Source organism: Silene latifolia, chromosome 9, assembly GCF_048544455.1.
Source record: "Silene latifolia isolate original U9 population chromosome 9, ASM4854445v1, whole genome shotgun sequence".
In the NCBI taxonomy this organism is placed as follows: domain Eukaryota; kingdom Viridiplantae; phylum Streptophyta; class Magnoliopsida; order Caryophyllales; family Caryophyllaceae; genus Silene; species Silene latifolia.
Window position 1 is genome coordinate 8,807,016 of NC_133534.1, and position 13,540 is coordinate 8,820,555.

General features: G+C 38.2%; 1 protein-coding gene across 1 annotated transcript; it reads left to right on the forward strand.

Annotated features, from left to right (window-relative positions):
* Window positions 1-8,315: 8,315 nt before the first annotated feature.
* LOC141598996 (heat stress transcription factor A-8-like) lies at window positions 8,316-13,170 on the forward strand. Its single transcript, XM_074418853.1, has 2 exons — window positions 8,316-8,740; window positions 12,183-13,170. Exons 1-2 carry the CDS (start codon window positions 8,525-8,527, stop codon window positions 12,996-12,998), a joined length of 1,032 nt encoding a protein of 343 aa, XP_074274954.1. The 5' UTR covers window positions 8,316-8,524; the 3' UTR covers window positions 12,999-13,170.
* Window positions 13,171-13,540: the final 370 nt, after the last annotated feature.

Consider the following 13,540-nt stretch of genomic DNA (forward strand, 5'->3'; position numbering starts at 1 on the left):
TGGGTGAATGGTGAAAGGCCGGAGCCGAGTTCTTACGCGATGCTACCGGAAAATACGGCTTTCAAAGACCTACACGTGAAGGATTTACGCTTGTTGAATGGGAATTGGGATGTAGAACTTCTTCAATCCTTGTTCACGATGGAGTCGGTGGCTAAGATTTTAGCCATTCCTATATGTCTTTCGCAGGTTCGCGACAAGGTTTTATGGAAACACACAAGTAATGGGATCTATTCTGTTAAGAGTGGCTATGGGGTGGCTTTTGCGGAATATATGAGGAACCATAGTACCCCTAATGATAGGGATCGAATTGATGGGATAGGAGTGGGTTTTTGCAGGAAAGTACTTTGGAAATTACCAGGGCCGAGTACTTGGAAGGTGTTTTTGTGGCGTCTTTTGACAAACTCATTGCCAGTGGGGTCTGAATTTGTACGAAGGAACATTGGAGTGGATCCCAATTGTAAGTTGTGTCAGGTTTCTGATGGGATTATTGAGACAGGCGCTCACTTGTTTCGTGATTCTCAAATCGCTCGTCGGGTTTGGGCCTGCTCTGACCTTGGAATCCGGACATTTGGTAGTGACCACATTACAATTGGGGATTGGATCATTAACTGGATAAACTACCTTAGGAGACTGGAGGATGGGGAGGTTAAGGTCACTAAATTCTTGGCTACCTTGTGGTGTCTGTGGCTGGTGCGTAATCGTATTTCCTTCCAGGGGGATCAGTTCCATCCTCAAATGTTCTTTGGTATATGGTCTGGTTTGGTGGAGACGGCCTTGAGGGCTTTGGATATTGGGAGCAAGGAAAGACGGGGTGTGGAGGTGGATTTATGCCATACGGGTCCATGTCGCTTAAGAGAAGGGCGACCGTTTTTTGTGGTAGGGGGAGGAAGAGGGTGTGCGGCTCTCCGGGTTATGGTGGATGCGGGGTGGAAGTCTATGGACCATGCAGGCATTGGGTGGGTGGCTTATGGGTATGATGGTAACTTAGTCTTGTCACGAGGTGAAAGGATTTGTGCGGAGTCTGGTCTTCAGGCTGAAGCGTTGGGGCTCCGAGATGTGTTGAGATGGGCGTTTTCACAAAGGATTCTTCATCTGGAGGTTAACTCGGACTGTCTCCAACTTCTATTACAAATTGTCGGGCTAGAGGAGGAACACCATCTCATTGATGGTGTCATTCAAGACATGCGTCTTTTGTTTCCTTTTTTTCATTGTTTATCGCTTAAATTTGTGCCTCGTAGATTTAATAAGGTCGCTCATACTCTTGCGAAGAGAGCTATGAGTGGCTAGCTGTTGTGGTTAGACCTTCTTTACAGCTGCCAAAAAAAAAAAAAAAAAAAAAATTATCTTAATTAATTTTGCTCTCTTTTATTGTTATTGTAGTTATAGTTAAGTTAATTACATCTACATTTATTAGGCTAGAATAAGATTTGCAACCAACTAAGTACAAATCCCCGCCATTCTTGTGTTCGACCCTAGATTATGGGGTTTTTTATAAGAGTTGTTAATTAGTAATTATTAGTAGTAAAATGGGTAATTAAAGGGTATTAACGAGAGGTTTGGTATTGTATAGGTATATAGGATGTATTGTGATAGTTATTATGTGATTTGTGTAGGATGAGACGGTTTTATGAGACGGAATCATGTTGGTTTCGAGTAGCTTTTGGAGTATGCTAAAAGATAGGTTTTTCCTACTCAATTTAAATAATATAAATGTTGTATATGTTGATGTTGATGTTATGGTTAGTCTCACATAAATATGGCATTACATTATAACATGGTTAGTGGTTAGTTGCATCTTAAAGGGTTATTGTAATGGTTGGGTTTACATTATAACATGTAAATGGGAAGTGTGGTTAGTCTCATGTTGTTGGTGTTATTGTATCATCTCTTGATAATGGGTAATTGATGAGTAGTCTCGTATTGTGAATAGAAGTGCATTATAACATGAGAATAAGCAATTGTTGATACAAGTATGTGTGGCATGTTGAGATCCATGATCCATGAGATGATTGCATAGTTGACATATTATGTTTCATATTTTGATACATGTGGTTGTGGTGGATGATGGAGAGGTGGTTGGTGAGATTGTGGTTATGATAATTGGTTGATTGAGGAGACGTAAGGCGGTTGAGAGATCGTCTTACTCTTGGGTCGTCTATGCGAGATTCCCACTCCAAGAGAGATGTGCACATTAATGACTTTAGTTATAAAGGGATGCGTGTGGTGGAGGCACGACGTCTGGCAGAGATCCAGTTAGCACCCGGGCGCGGTACCACAAGTGTGTCCCGAATACCTGTTTTACGGACTATACAGACCGACTGTTTGTTGGGCGGTGCCGTCACCAGGTTGTTGGTGTGCGGATCAGTTGGATCTAGCCCTAGATCAACCACTCTCTATGCATGTATTTTCAGCCTGGACTCTCGAATCTTTTGCTTTTCGGGCATTCCGCCCTTTCTTTTCTTTTATTTCAAATACAATAAGAAATTTTAATTAATTTCTGGAAGAAAAAGTGCGCATGATTTGGCCAAATCACTAACAAAATCGTTAAATAACGAAAAATAGCGGGTTTGTACTTTGTAGGGAGAGGGGTCTTCAGGAGAGGCTTTCTCAGAAAAGAGGTGGCGTTGGTGCTTGTTCTGATAAGGTCAGCATGTCTGAACGTCGTGGAACACTGACGATATCCAGTTCTTGTCTTACAAAGGGACAAATAGTCCATTTTGAAAGAACATTTTATCAACCTCTTTCAGATATGAATCTATCTGATTCAAAAAGGCAAAACTTGCACCAGTATCTCAATTTCAATTCAAACATGGGTTTGATTTACACTCCATGTTCTGATAAATATTTACCATCGGAAAAGAGGAAAAAACGGAGTCTTTGTCTAAAGAAATGCGTTGAGAAAGGGTCGATGTATAGAACCTTTCAATGAGATAGCGCTTTTTCAACTCTTTCAAAATGGAAGCTATTCCAAACATATATGCCATGGTTCCTTACTTCGACAGGGTATAAATATCTAAATTTTCTATTTTTCGATGCTTTTTCAGACCTATTGCCGATACTAAAAAGCAGTCAAAAATTTGTATCTATTTTTCATGATATTATGCACGGATCATATATATCATGGCAAATTCTTCAGAAAAAATGTGTCTTCCATAATGGAATTTGATAAGTGAGATTTCGAACAAGTGTTTACATAATCTTCTTCTTTTCGAAGAAATGATTCATCGAAATAATGAGTCACCATTGATATGGACACCATGGGTTGTCCCTAATACCGGTGTGGTGGTTGCGGTGTTGTGTTGGATGCTGAGTCATGTCTTGTGCATTCATTTATCATGTTGCATCTTTACATTCTTGTATCATGTCTTAAGTAATTGTATTATTTTGTGTGTTGGATGTGTGTAAACTGTCACCTATTTTCGGGGTGGCATGTGTTGATCCATATGATATTTACTATCATATAGGGAGGAGTTTGAGTACAGGTTTGACTTTGGTGTCACACGAGAGACGGGACAACACACGGAGCTTGGAGTTAAGTTGCCTAGTTGGTAGATGACATAGACTTTGGTCGAGTTGTAATATATAGTTCACACTTGTATTCAATTACTCATTTGTAATTCATTAAACATGTTAGTTATATATAAAGAGTTACTTAACTGTAGTTCTGATTCACTGTCTCGGGAAACCAAGATGGTGACATCTCCTTATTACGTTGGCCGGGTACGATGGGGGTGTTACATTGTGCCAAAAGCAAGTATAAAGAATTGATCGACACGGAGGGAGTATCTTCCTGCATGTATAGCTACTCATAAGGCCATAAGACTAAGTTTAACCGGGTACCAAGATCGGTACCAGCAACCGTAAAAAGCAAATTCTCAACTAAAAGCAGGGATAAAGGCAACTATATTGTAGAAAAATCTGAGGGTGGGTCTTGGATTTCCAAGACTCGGCTTAAGACCCGTAAATAGTATTTTGTGTGGGTAAAAGTGGGTCCTATTTATTGTTGTTGAGATTTTTAATGAGTTTAAGGGATAAAGTGGAAGAAACAAAAGAGTCTGAGTTGAGTTTTTAGGATAAAATAATAATGTTTTACTGTTGTTAAAACTTATATTGAGTCTGTGGATAAACATAGTCTAAGGCTATGTCACCTTAAATTCATTCTTCACTATCATCAGCGATATGACATTTAAAGCACAATAAATCCTTATTTTAGCGGAGAGCCACAAAGGATTCAAATTATCAAGCAGATGCCATAAACATGATTGCCCAAATGTCTTTTTTTCCAATGTGAAGGAATACTCACAAGAGACACGTTATTGTTGGCATTCCTAATCTTGCAATAGGGTTGAGAAGTTGTATGTTTAAACTCTTAGCTTCATTTTCGCCGACATTTAAAAATATAATTCTCTTTATTAGCCCTCTTGCGTCGTTGGGGCTTTGTGTTACAAAAATTACTTGCGGATGCTGGATTATCACATCTGCCTACCTGACTTAATGTCTCAAAAGGAACAGTTAAGTAAGACTTTGGGTGCTCTTAAAACTCGACTTTTTTTCCTCTTCGTACAACATTATTAAGTGCTCATCGCGCTACCTGGTAGTGATACCGAGTTACTGATTAATGCTATAATAACGGATAGCAAACTTTAATATGTGAGTGCTAATTATTGTGTTTAGCATAAACACTGGACTTATTTTAGTATAATCTGTACACACTCAAAGTCGGAGTAATATGTATTTAAAATATAGTAACTTTATATTATGAAGGTACTGATAATATGATATTCAAACTTAAGATTATAAATGACGTTTCTTCTCAAATACCTTGAACCTCTACACAATTCAAGCACTAAGAAATACGCAAATCATTACACGCATAAGGATTAGACATTAATTATAAACTGTTGTTGTCATCAAAACATGGATCAACAATCATTGTTCCAACAAGCCTATTAGCTCAACTAGGAGAGCGCTATGCTATTGCATGGAGGATGTAGGTTCGAGTCCTACACATGCTACTTACAACTGGAATAGTACCGCCACAAATGAGAATTTGTGGTGATCTTAAGCATGTATGGGAATGGGACTATAAAGCTTGCTAGAACGACAAAAAATCGAAAAAAAAAAGCTAGAACGACAAAAAAACAAACTAGAACAATAAGAAAATACAATTAGAATGACATTATATCACACTAGAACGACAAGAAAGTAGGCTAGAACGACATGAATCATGTAAGAACGACAAGAGCAAACTAGAACAAAAAAAATATCAAAATGATCGGAAAACAATTAGAGTGGATATTATATTAGAATGACACGAAAAAAGACTAGAGCGATAACACGACATACTGGAATGACACGAAATCATATTAGAAGATGAGAAAGCAAATTAGAATAACATGAAAACATAATAGAATGACAAGATACTATAGTAGAACGACAAGAAAATATTAAATGATTGGAAAAACGATCAGCGAAACATGGTATCATATTAGAACGGCGAGAAAGTAGGCTAGAACGACAAGATATCATACTAGAACAAGAATCATTTAAGAATGACAATGTTATTAAAGCATATTAGGACGGAAACTCATACTAGAACGAGATGAGAGCATATTAGAACGACAATGTTATTAAGAATGATAGAAAACATACTAGTGTAGATACCTCATTTCTGCACCTCCCGCAAACCACCCGGTGATGATTGGGCCGCATGTTTGATACGCGGAACGATTTGTGACAGTTCGTAAGATTATCGTCAAGTGATTGCTCAAATATTAATGTCTACCTCTTAGTTGTCATCTACGTTCCGATACGGTCGTTTTGACAGTAATTAGAGTACATTCGGAGTCCGGGCCTAAAACCGTCTCCATTTTCTGACAACCGTTAAATCCCGAGTCAGAATGTTCTGGAATGTTCCGGATATTTCTATTCCATATCTCATAAATTTTATCTTTTAGTAAGAAATTTCCCGTAATATTCACATAAGATATTAAGGAAAATCGAATTATTTCCGTCCTACCATAACTCAAACACGGAGATCTTTCTTCTGCAGGAGGAAACCACTTGGGAACAGACGCAGCAGGTGCTGCGCCTCTTCCAAGGGACGTGGCTGCTGCGCCTCTTCCCAGGCCCTTTTCTGCATGTTTCTCGTATCCTTTTCATATCTTTCCGAGATTCACTTCCAAAGAGTTTCCGAAACCCTAATTCATTCACGTGATTAGTATAAATAGGAGCCTTCGCTCCTCATATTTCTTACGCGAGTGTCCGCCCTTCTCTTCTCCCTTTGCATTCTAGACTTTGTTCTTACTTTTTGGCGCCTACGTGCTTGAACTTTCGACAACATAAGCTCGGATCTTTCTGAGTACCAGCCTCCCCGTTTGCATGACCGACCAATTTGACCAACTACACAATAATCAACTTAATTAATTAATCGTTTTCCTCTTACGAGGGCACTTTCTTTACATTCGCGTCGAGCATCACTAATCGATATCTTAGTCCTTCTCGTTTCGTCAACATGTAAGTCTGAGGGTGTAAATCTCTCTTTTATTTATTGTATTTTAATTATTGTATCACAATTGTAAGGTTTACGTCGAAAATACCATTAAAACCGATTTCTAAAACCATGCTTTAAAACCTCTTTTTACGGATTTCCAGTAGATAACCGTCGAGAAAGGACGCAAAGAATCGCTGCGCCTCTTGAAGGAGCGCAGTTCCTGCTGCGCCTCTTCGTGAGGCTGCCGCAGTTCCTGCTTCCTTTCTTCTTCGTTCGTCCTCTGTTATTCGTTCCAAATTCCTTTTGTTTGTTTATTCTTCGCCATAACAGTATATAATTCACATGTATATTATAATCATCATCGTTAATATGTCTTAATTTATCATAAATCCGACTTAAATCCCTAATAATCCAATATTTGCGGGTTTTCGTCATTAAATTCAATTCCGGGTTGTGGAGATTCAATTTGTTCATATTGGGTTTCTGGAATTCGTCTTTGATATAGTTTCCATCTGTTTATTCACATGTTCATCATATATTCGTCATTAATCCATCATATCTAACCTAATCAATTGATTTAATTTGTTGGACTCATTAATATTGTTCACTCCTGTAATTAATCCCTCTTAATTTCGTCTCACTCATATTTTATTGCTTTCATGACCCATTCATATGTTAAATAACCTATTAATCACTTTCATCCGAGTAAATAATTTAATCGATCTTTAAAATCACCAATTAGCATTAACGACTTGCAATTACGGCTTCACGACGGGCTGAGGCCGAGCCAAGGAAGGACGCGTCTGTCACGCGCTATTCAAAGACGAGCTCTGCTGCTGATTCTGGCCGAGTTCGTCCCCACGAACTCCGTTTCTGCCTTGACTTAGTTTAATTAGCTTACGTAATTAATTAACTATTATCCGTAACATCACGCTAATTCCTGTTCGTTTATTTCAATTTATTTTATTTATTCTTTTATTTCTTTTTCTCAAATTATCCGTTTTAGAGGTATTTTCGACATAAATCGCCTAATCCAATGTAATTATTGTAATTTTCATTATTGTAATTTATAATTATTGTATTTCTTTTATTGCTTGTATGCTTTCACATGTAATCGAGCATTAAATCATACTTCGACATTAATTGTATGCTAGTTAATTGTTCACCGACTTAGTTAAATCTCACATGCTAGGATTAAAACTTGGATGTTGCATTGCATGCATATAACCGACGATATATCAAGTACGATAACTTCCCTAATCATTAGTAGAGGTCGCTATCGAGGCGGGCGGGATTAGGTGTTCGATCAAAAGAGCTTCCTAATACGTACCCTCACCCCTTACTCCAGATCTCCGTGAGCACCCGTGTTCATTGGCATCCACGAGAGTCATTCTAGACATAGAATGCTAAGGGTAACGATTGCTTAGTGTTCATGTCACTACTTTATGTCTTGACATGACATGAGGTATTCGAACGGTTCCAATTTCCCATAAAAATTGGTGGCGACTCCATACAAAAATGCAAAAGCTTGTTCCTCTTTTCCAACCCAAACGCCCCCGTGGGCGGCCCGCTGTCCACAACTAGAACGACATGAATGCATACTAAAATGACCGGAAAACATACTCGAACGACAAGAAATTTATTATTTAGGGTATATGACAAGAACATAATTATATAGGCTATTTGAACTCATATATTTGTGCAAAATGTACACAGTGCTCAACCATTGAGTAGTCTCTATTTCAATGAATATTTTACATTTAATTTATTTTGTAAAAGGAAAATAAAGTATAAAACCACGTAAACTATTGACGGAGAAGGAAGACGGGAAGAGATTAGTACTCCCTAGACCCTATAAACAACCGGCGAGTATCTGTTTGACACATTCAAATATACACTCTTACTCCATAACCTCTAATCTTCCAAATTCCAATATTAATCAATCAACTCAATCTCCTAAACTTCTCGTCGATTAAAATCCCTCTTTCAAAACCCTAATTTCCTCATTTGGACAAAATTAATCAACGGATAATGACGAAAAGAGGAGAAAACGAAGGCAATATTGTACCCTTTTTAGCGAAATGTTACGAGATGGTTAACGATGAAACTACTGACGCAATTATTTCTTGGAGTCAATCTAATGATAGCTTTATTGTTTGGAATATGGCGGAATTTACTGGAAATTTACTCCCCAAATTCTTTAAACACAATAAGTTTTCAAGTTTTATGCGTCAATTAAACATCTATGTAAGTTTGATTTCTTCTTTGTTTCTATTTTCGTTGATTTATTCGCAGTTTTTGTTGATTATATGTATTGAATTATATTTGCGATTGCTGTGTAATTGAATAATTCATAGTTTAGGGTTTTTAAGAGGGTTTGTGTTAAATTCAACAACGGGCCTGAGCCGCACCCAAACGGAGGAGAAAGAGTCCACAACGTAGGCCCAAGAAGGTTCCACTCTAAAACCAATTGGCGATAGAGGGAGTAGCCCCTTGCCTTATAAGGTGGTAATTCTTCTCCTCTTTTATCAATGTGGGACAACCCTCACATGTGGGAACTTTGGGTTTCTTCACAGTTTGTGAAGAAGGTATTCGATTGCATAGAACCCCCAAAATTTTTAGGGTTTATCTGATGATTTGAGTGTAGTAGGCGAATTTGGGGGAGTTATTTGTAAAATTTCGATGGAATCGGGTTGTTTTCGAGGAGCGATATCGTATTGATCGATGTTTAATTTCTGGGTCTTGTACTCTTGTTAGGAGGCTGAATTTAGCTTGAGTTGATTGATTTTACGCTGGTATGTACATAGTCGATTCGCGCCGGGTTTCCTGGAAAGGATTTATCACCGTATGATTAGAGCAGCAATGAGGAAGTGATGAACTGATTATAATAGTTGTAGAGAGGTTAAGATGCGCGCGACATTGTATGCAATCTAGATATGATATTGCTAGGGGTTTTCTTGGGTTTGATGGGTAATCTATTGCAAACTTAATAAGCTTTTAGCAACTTTAGACGCCTTAATATGACATTTACATTGTCAATCCGCGTGGAGTATCCTGGAAAAGATTTATTACTCTGGTTAGAGCAGTAGTGAGGGAGTGATGAACTGATGATAATGGTTGTAAAGAGTTTAAGATGCGTGCGACATTGTATGCTGTCTAGATATGATGTTGCTAGCTTTATTCTTGGGTTGAGTCGTTTGACAAGATGCAACAAACTGCGCAATTCATGGGGAATTTATTGCAAACGTAATAAGCTTGGATTATGATGGAATAAAGCAAAATGGCTCACTAAAGTGGTTTCGCTTCTTTCTCTTGTGAAATAGTGGTCCTTCGATGCAGTTCTCGACGCAATTTTCATCTTGGGTCATTCGGAAACAGCCTCTTTGTGTTGCTAACACAACGGTAAGGCTGCGTACATCCGACCCCCCCTTACCCCGCAATTTGCGGGAGCCATTGAGGCACTGGGGTAATGTTGTTGTTGTTGTACTGTTGTCTGTTGGTACTTTGGCAGCATCAAATTTCTTGTTAATTTGTGATATTGTTTTGCCGTTTTTATTTTGATCATTGAAATATTGAATGTATTTTTTAGCATATTGATTTCATGTGAAGTCTAATTACCATTTAACATCGAAATTTTCTGCATTTTCTTATGCCAATCAAGTTTTATTGGTACAAACTTGCACCCTCCAGTGCAATTCTAAATAGATGACAGATTTCATCAAAAAATTTAGTATGTTGATTTCATGTAGTCACAGACCTCATAGTAAACTGATAGGAATATATACTTTTTACAATTCTCAAAGGCTGAGGCACATTAATCAATCTCCGAAGAAACACTGAACTATTTTGACTAACTGTCTTTAATATCTATCTCTCTTGGTCTAAAGTCTTGAACCCTTGATGATTATGACGTAGGCCCTCTTTTCGTGACATACAGTTCAAGTGATAGCTCCTGTGTGATCTTATGAGTCTTTATAAAAGGTGTCTTTGTTCATTACTTGTTTTTTGCCGTATGGTATGATATTGAAATTTATTTTCAAAATTATTCTGAGAATCAACAGAGGGACCTGTAACACCTGCTCTCTGATCATAGTTAGATTGTTGAATTTACCTTTTCAATTGAAATATGGATTGTACAATTTTTAGGCATGAGGAGTTTAAATTTCGCTTGTATATGTGGAATCAGTAAATCAACTGCTCCTCTTGCTAAGAGTTCACTTATCTTCTTTATATAGATAAGATTGCTCACTATAGCTTGGGAGGATATTCGTTTAGCTCTCCTTTTGGATATGAGTGTCACTCCCTTAGTGTCTTTTGTACATAGGCGTCTCTCCCTAGTCCGCCCAAAGGCCATCTTCCTATCCCTCAGGTCCGTAAGATTGATAGAATGTTCGATTTCAAGGATCTTGATGATGAAAAGCTTTAAAATCGATATCACCGTCATTCCCAACGGCCGTTGTTTGTCTGAATTCTTCTTTTGACTAATCGTGGATTCCCAAAGTCCAGGCCTTGTGGTAGCGAACTTTCTTTCCTTTTTATTGGCCAGAGTGAGAAGGCTGGAAATTGCACAAGTATGACCCTTAGGTACTATTACCCATGAAGTTTTGTGGACGCTTGTGTGATTTGCAAATCACATAGATTAGGATCAAAGACATGGTGACGAAATCCGTCCTTGAGAAGTGGGAGTGTGAAGTTAAGAAAGAAGAAACTCCAGAAATGAGGCATAAATCAACTAGATAAGCGAGTAGCTTACTTCACTTTTGCCTCTTCTCTCTTGTTATACACATTCTTGTCTAGTTCCGGGCTTCCGGCAAGGCTGAGAACATTTCTTATCTTTAAAAGTTTCACATTTAAAACATAAATACAGCATAAAATCCATTGTAGAATTTGGGGATACCTTTTTCTTTTTGGTTTTGATTTTGCCGTTCTTGAGATAGTTGGAACCTTCTGGTTTTATAAAGTAATCCAGAATTTAAAGGATTACAGTAACAAGCTACCAACAAGATAGAGCTCAGGCGTTTTCTCTTTAAGGAGGACAATATTGATCACCTTACCTTGGTTGTGAACATGTGCATTACAGAGTACATTAGTATTGATGTTTTTGAACGTTGGTTATACACTTGTACTTTCCTCACCGGATTTGATAAGATTTTTGAAAATGTCTTCTCCCAAAAGGGTAGTAGATAGTAAAATCGACTTGTGGCCTTCACATGTAGAATCCTCTAGACAATGTTGAACTGTCTTGGTTTTGTCCCAATCATGAGCGACAAGTGAAATTAGGAGGTTTAGATGTATAGTAAATTTGGCGGAGGAGGATTATAAAATTTCCAGAAACATGTTCGGTGTTAGAATATAAACCACCCACATGTGAGTGTTCCACATTGTCGGAGAAAGAGAGATTGTACCACTTTACAACCAAGGGGGCTACTCCTCCTATTGCCAAATTGGTTTTAGGATGGAACCTCTCTTGTGTTGTCGAGTGGTCCGTCTTTCTTCCGTTTGGGTGTGGCCCGACCCATTTGCATGTTCTAACATTTGGCAAGTACAAATAACTTTCTATGTCTTTTAAACAAGCAGAAGAAATGTAGCATCATAGTCATAGATCTAATGAGAGCATGCTCATTTCAGTTATTTTGTGGAAGATTTAGATGATTACATCATCCAATTTTATAAGCTGCTCTCTCTGCAGGGTTTCAGAAAGGTGGATACCGATCGTTGGGAATTTGCTAACGAAAGATTTATTAAAGGGGAAACGGATCTATTGAAGAGTATCCAAAGAAGGAAAAACATCAAGAAGAACTCTCAGCCAGACCAGCCTACTATAGATTTTTCGGAGAAAGTGGATTTCAATTTAGAGAAAGAAGTTGAGATACTGAAGACTGATAAAATAGCATTAATGCAGGAATTAAGTAAACTCAGTGAGAGACAAGAGTCTTCACAAGATAAGTTGCTCCTTTTGCGAGAGCGCCTTCAAGGAATGGAGAACGATCAACAACAGTTGCTTTCATTTCTTGTGATGGTTATGCATAGTCCTGGGCTTCTTGTTCAGTTACTTAAGCCTAAAGAAAACATTTGGCGCAGGACTAAATCTGGCAAGTTTACATTGGATCAAGAAATCGGGCTTGAAAGTACACTTGCTCCTGATAAATTGATAGTAAGATACCAACCTCTGTCCAATAATGAACCTTCTACCATGTCTTCATTATCCGTTTCTGATAAAAAACTTGAGCAAGATTTATCTTTCAACGGGATTGAAGACTTCTTCATGAATTTTAAATTCCCGACACCACAATTCGATGAAAGCTTGTCTTTTCCCGGGGACTCTGGATCTCTTCCTCCAAAATTAGACCTTGAAAAGCTCGAGCAATTTCTCCTTAGTAGCCCAACTCGTGATTCTGCCGAAGAAGCTGACATGGATGAAGATGAGTCTCTAGAAGTCTTGACTGCAAAGATGGGGTGTTTGTCTCCGGGAAGAAAGTTTTTTGGGACAGGAGAGTGGAAATAAGTGTCGGCTTCTTTTTCCAATTGGGATCGTTACAGCTGATCGTGATATATATATGGGTATTATAGTAGTACCAGTAATGTGCATTTTGTTGGTTCATATGACCGATATGGTTTGTAGCGTCATTACACTGGGAAACGCCATGAAATGTGTTGTGCATATTATTGCTCGTATGATCAGCATTCTTAGCATGTTCTTCCTACATCCAAAGATCGACATCCTTTCCGGGTTGCAGTGCCATCTGTTACAACAGGTGAATATATAAACGAAGTTGGCTTAATGATAATCAAATTCAGTCTGTCAAGCATCCGAATTGATGTTTACAAGATGCTCAGAGACATTATGGATCCTGAGATGGTTGGCCTCTTGCAGTGGACTGAACGTCGCCCTTTGGCCATAGAGTATCTTCAACCATTCTTGATTATGACGAAAAGCGGCCCATTTTTACCTTATTTTAACCAGTTGTGTCACAAATGAGAATTTGCGAGATTATATGTGATAGGTGTCATTGGGTTGTTCTGAGGATTGGTACTGTTCTCTCACTT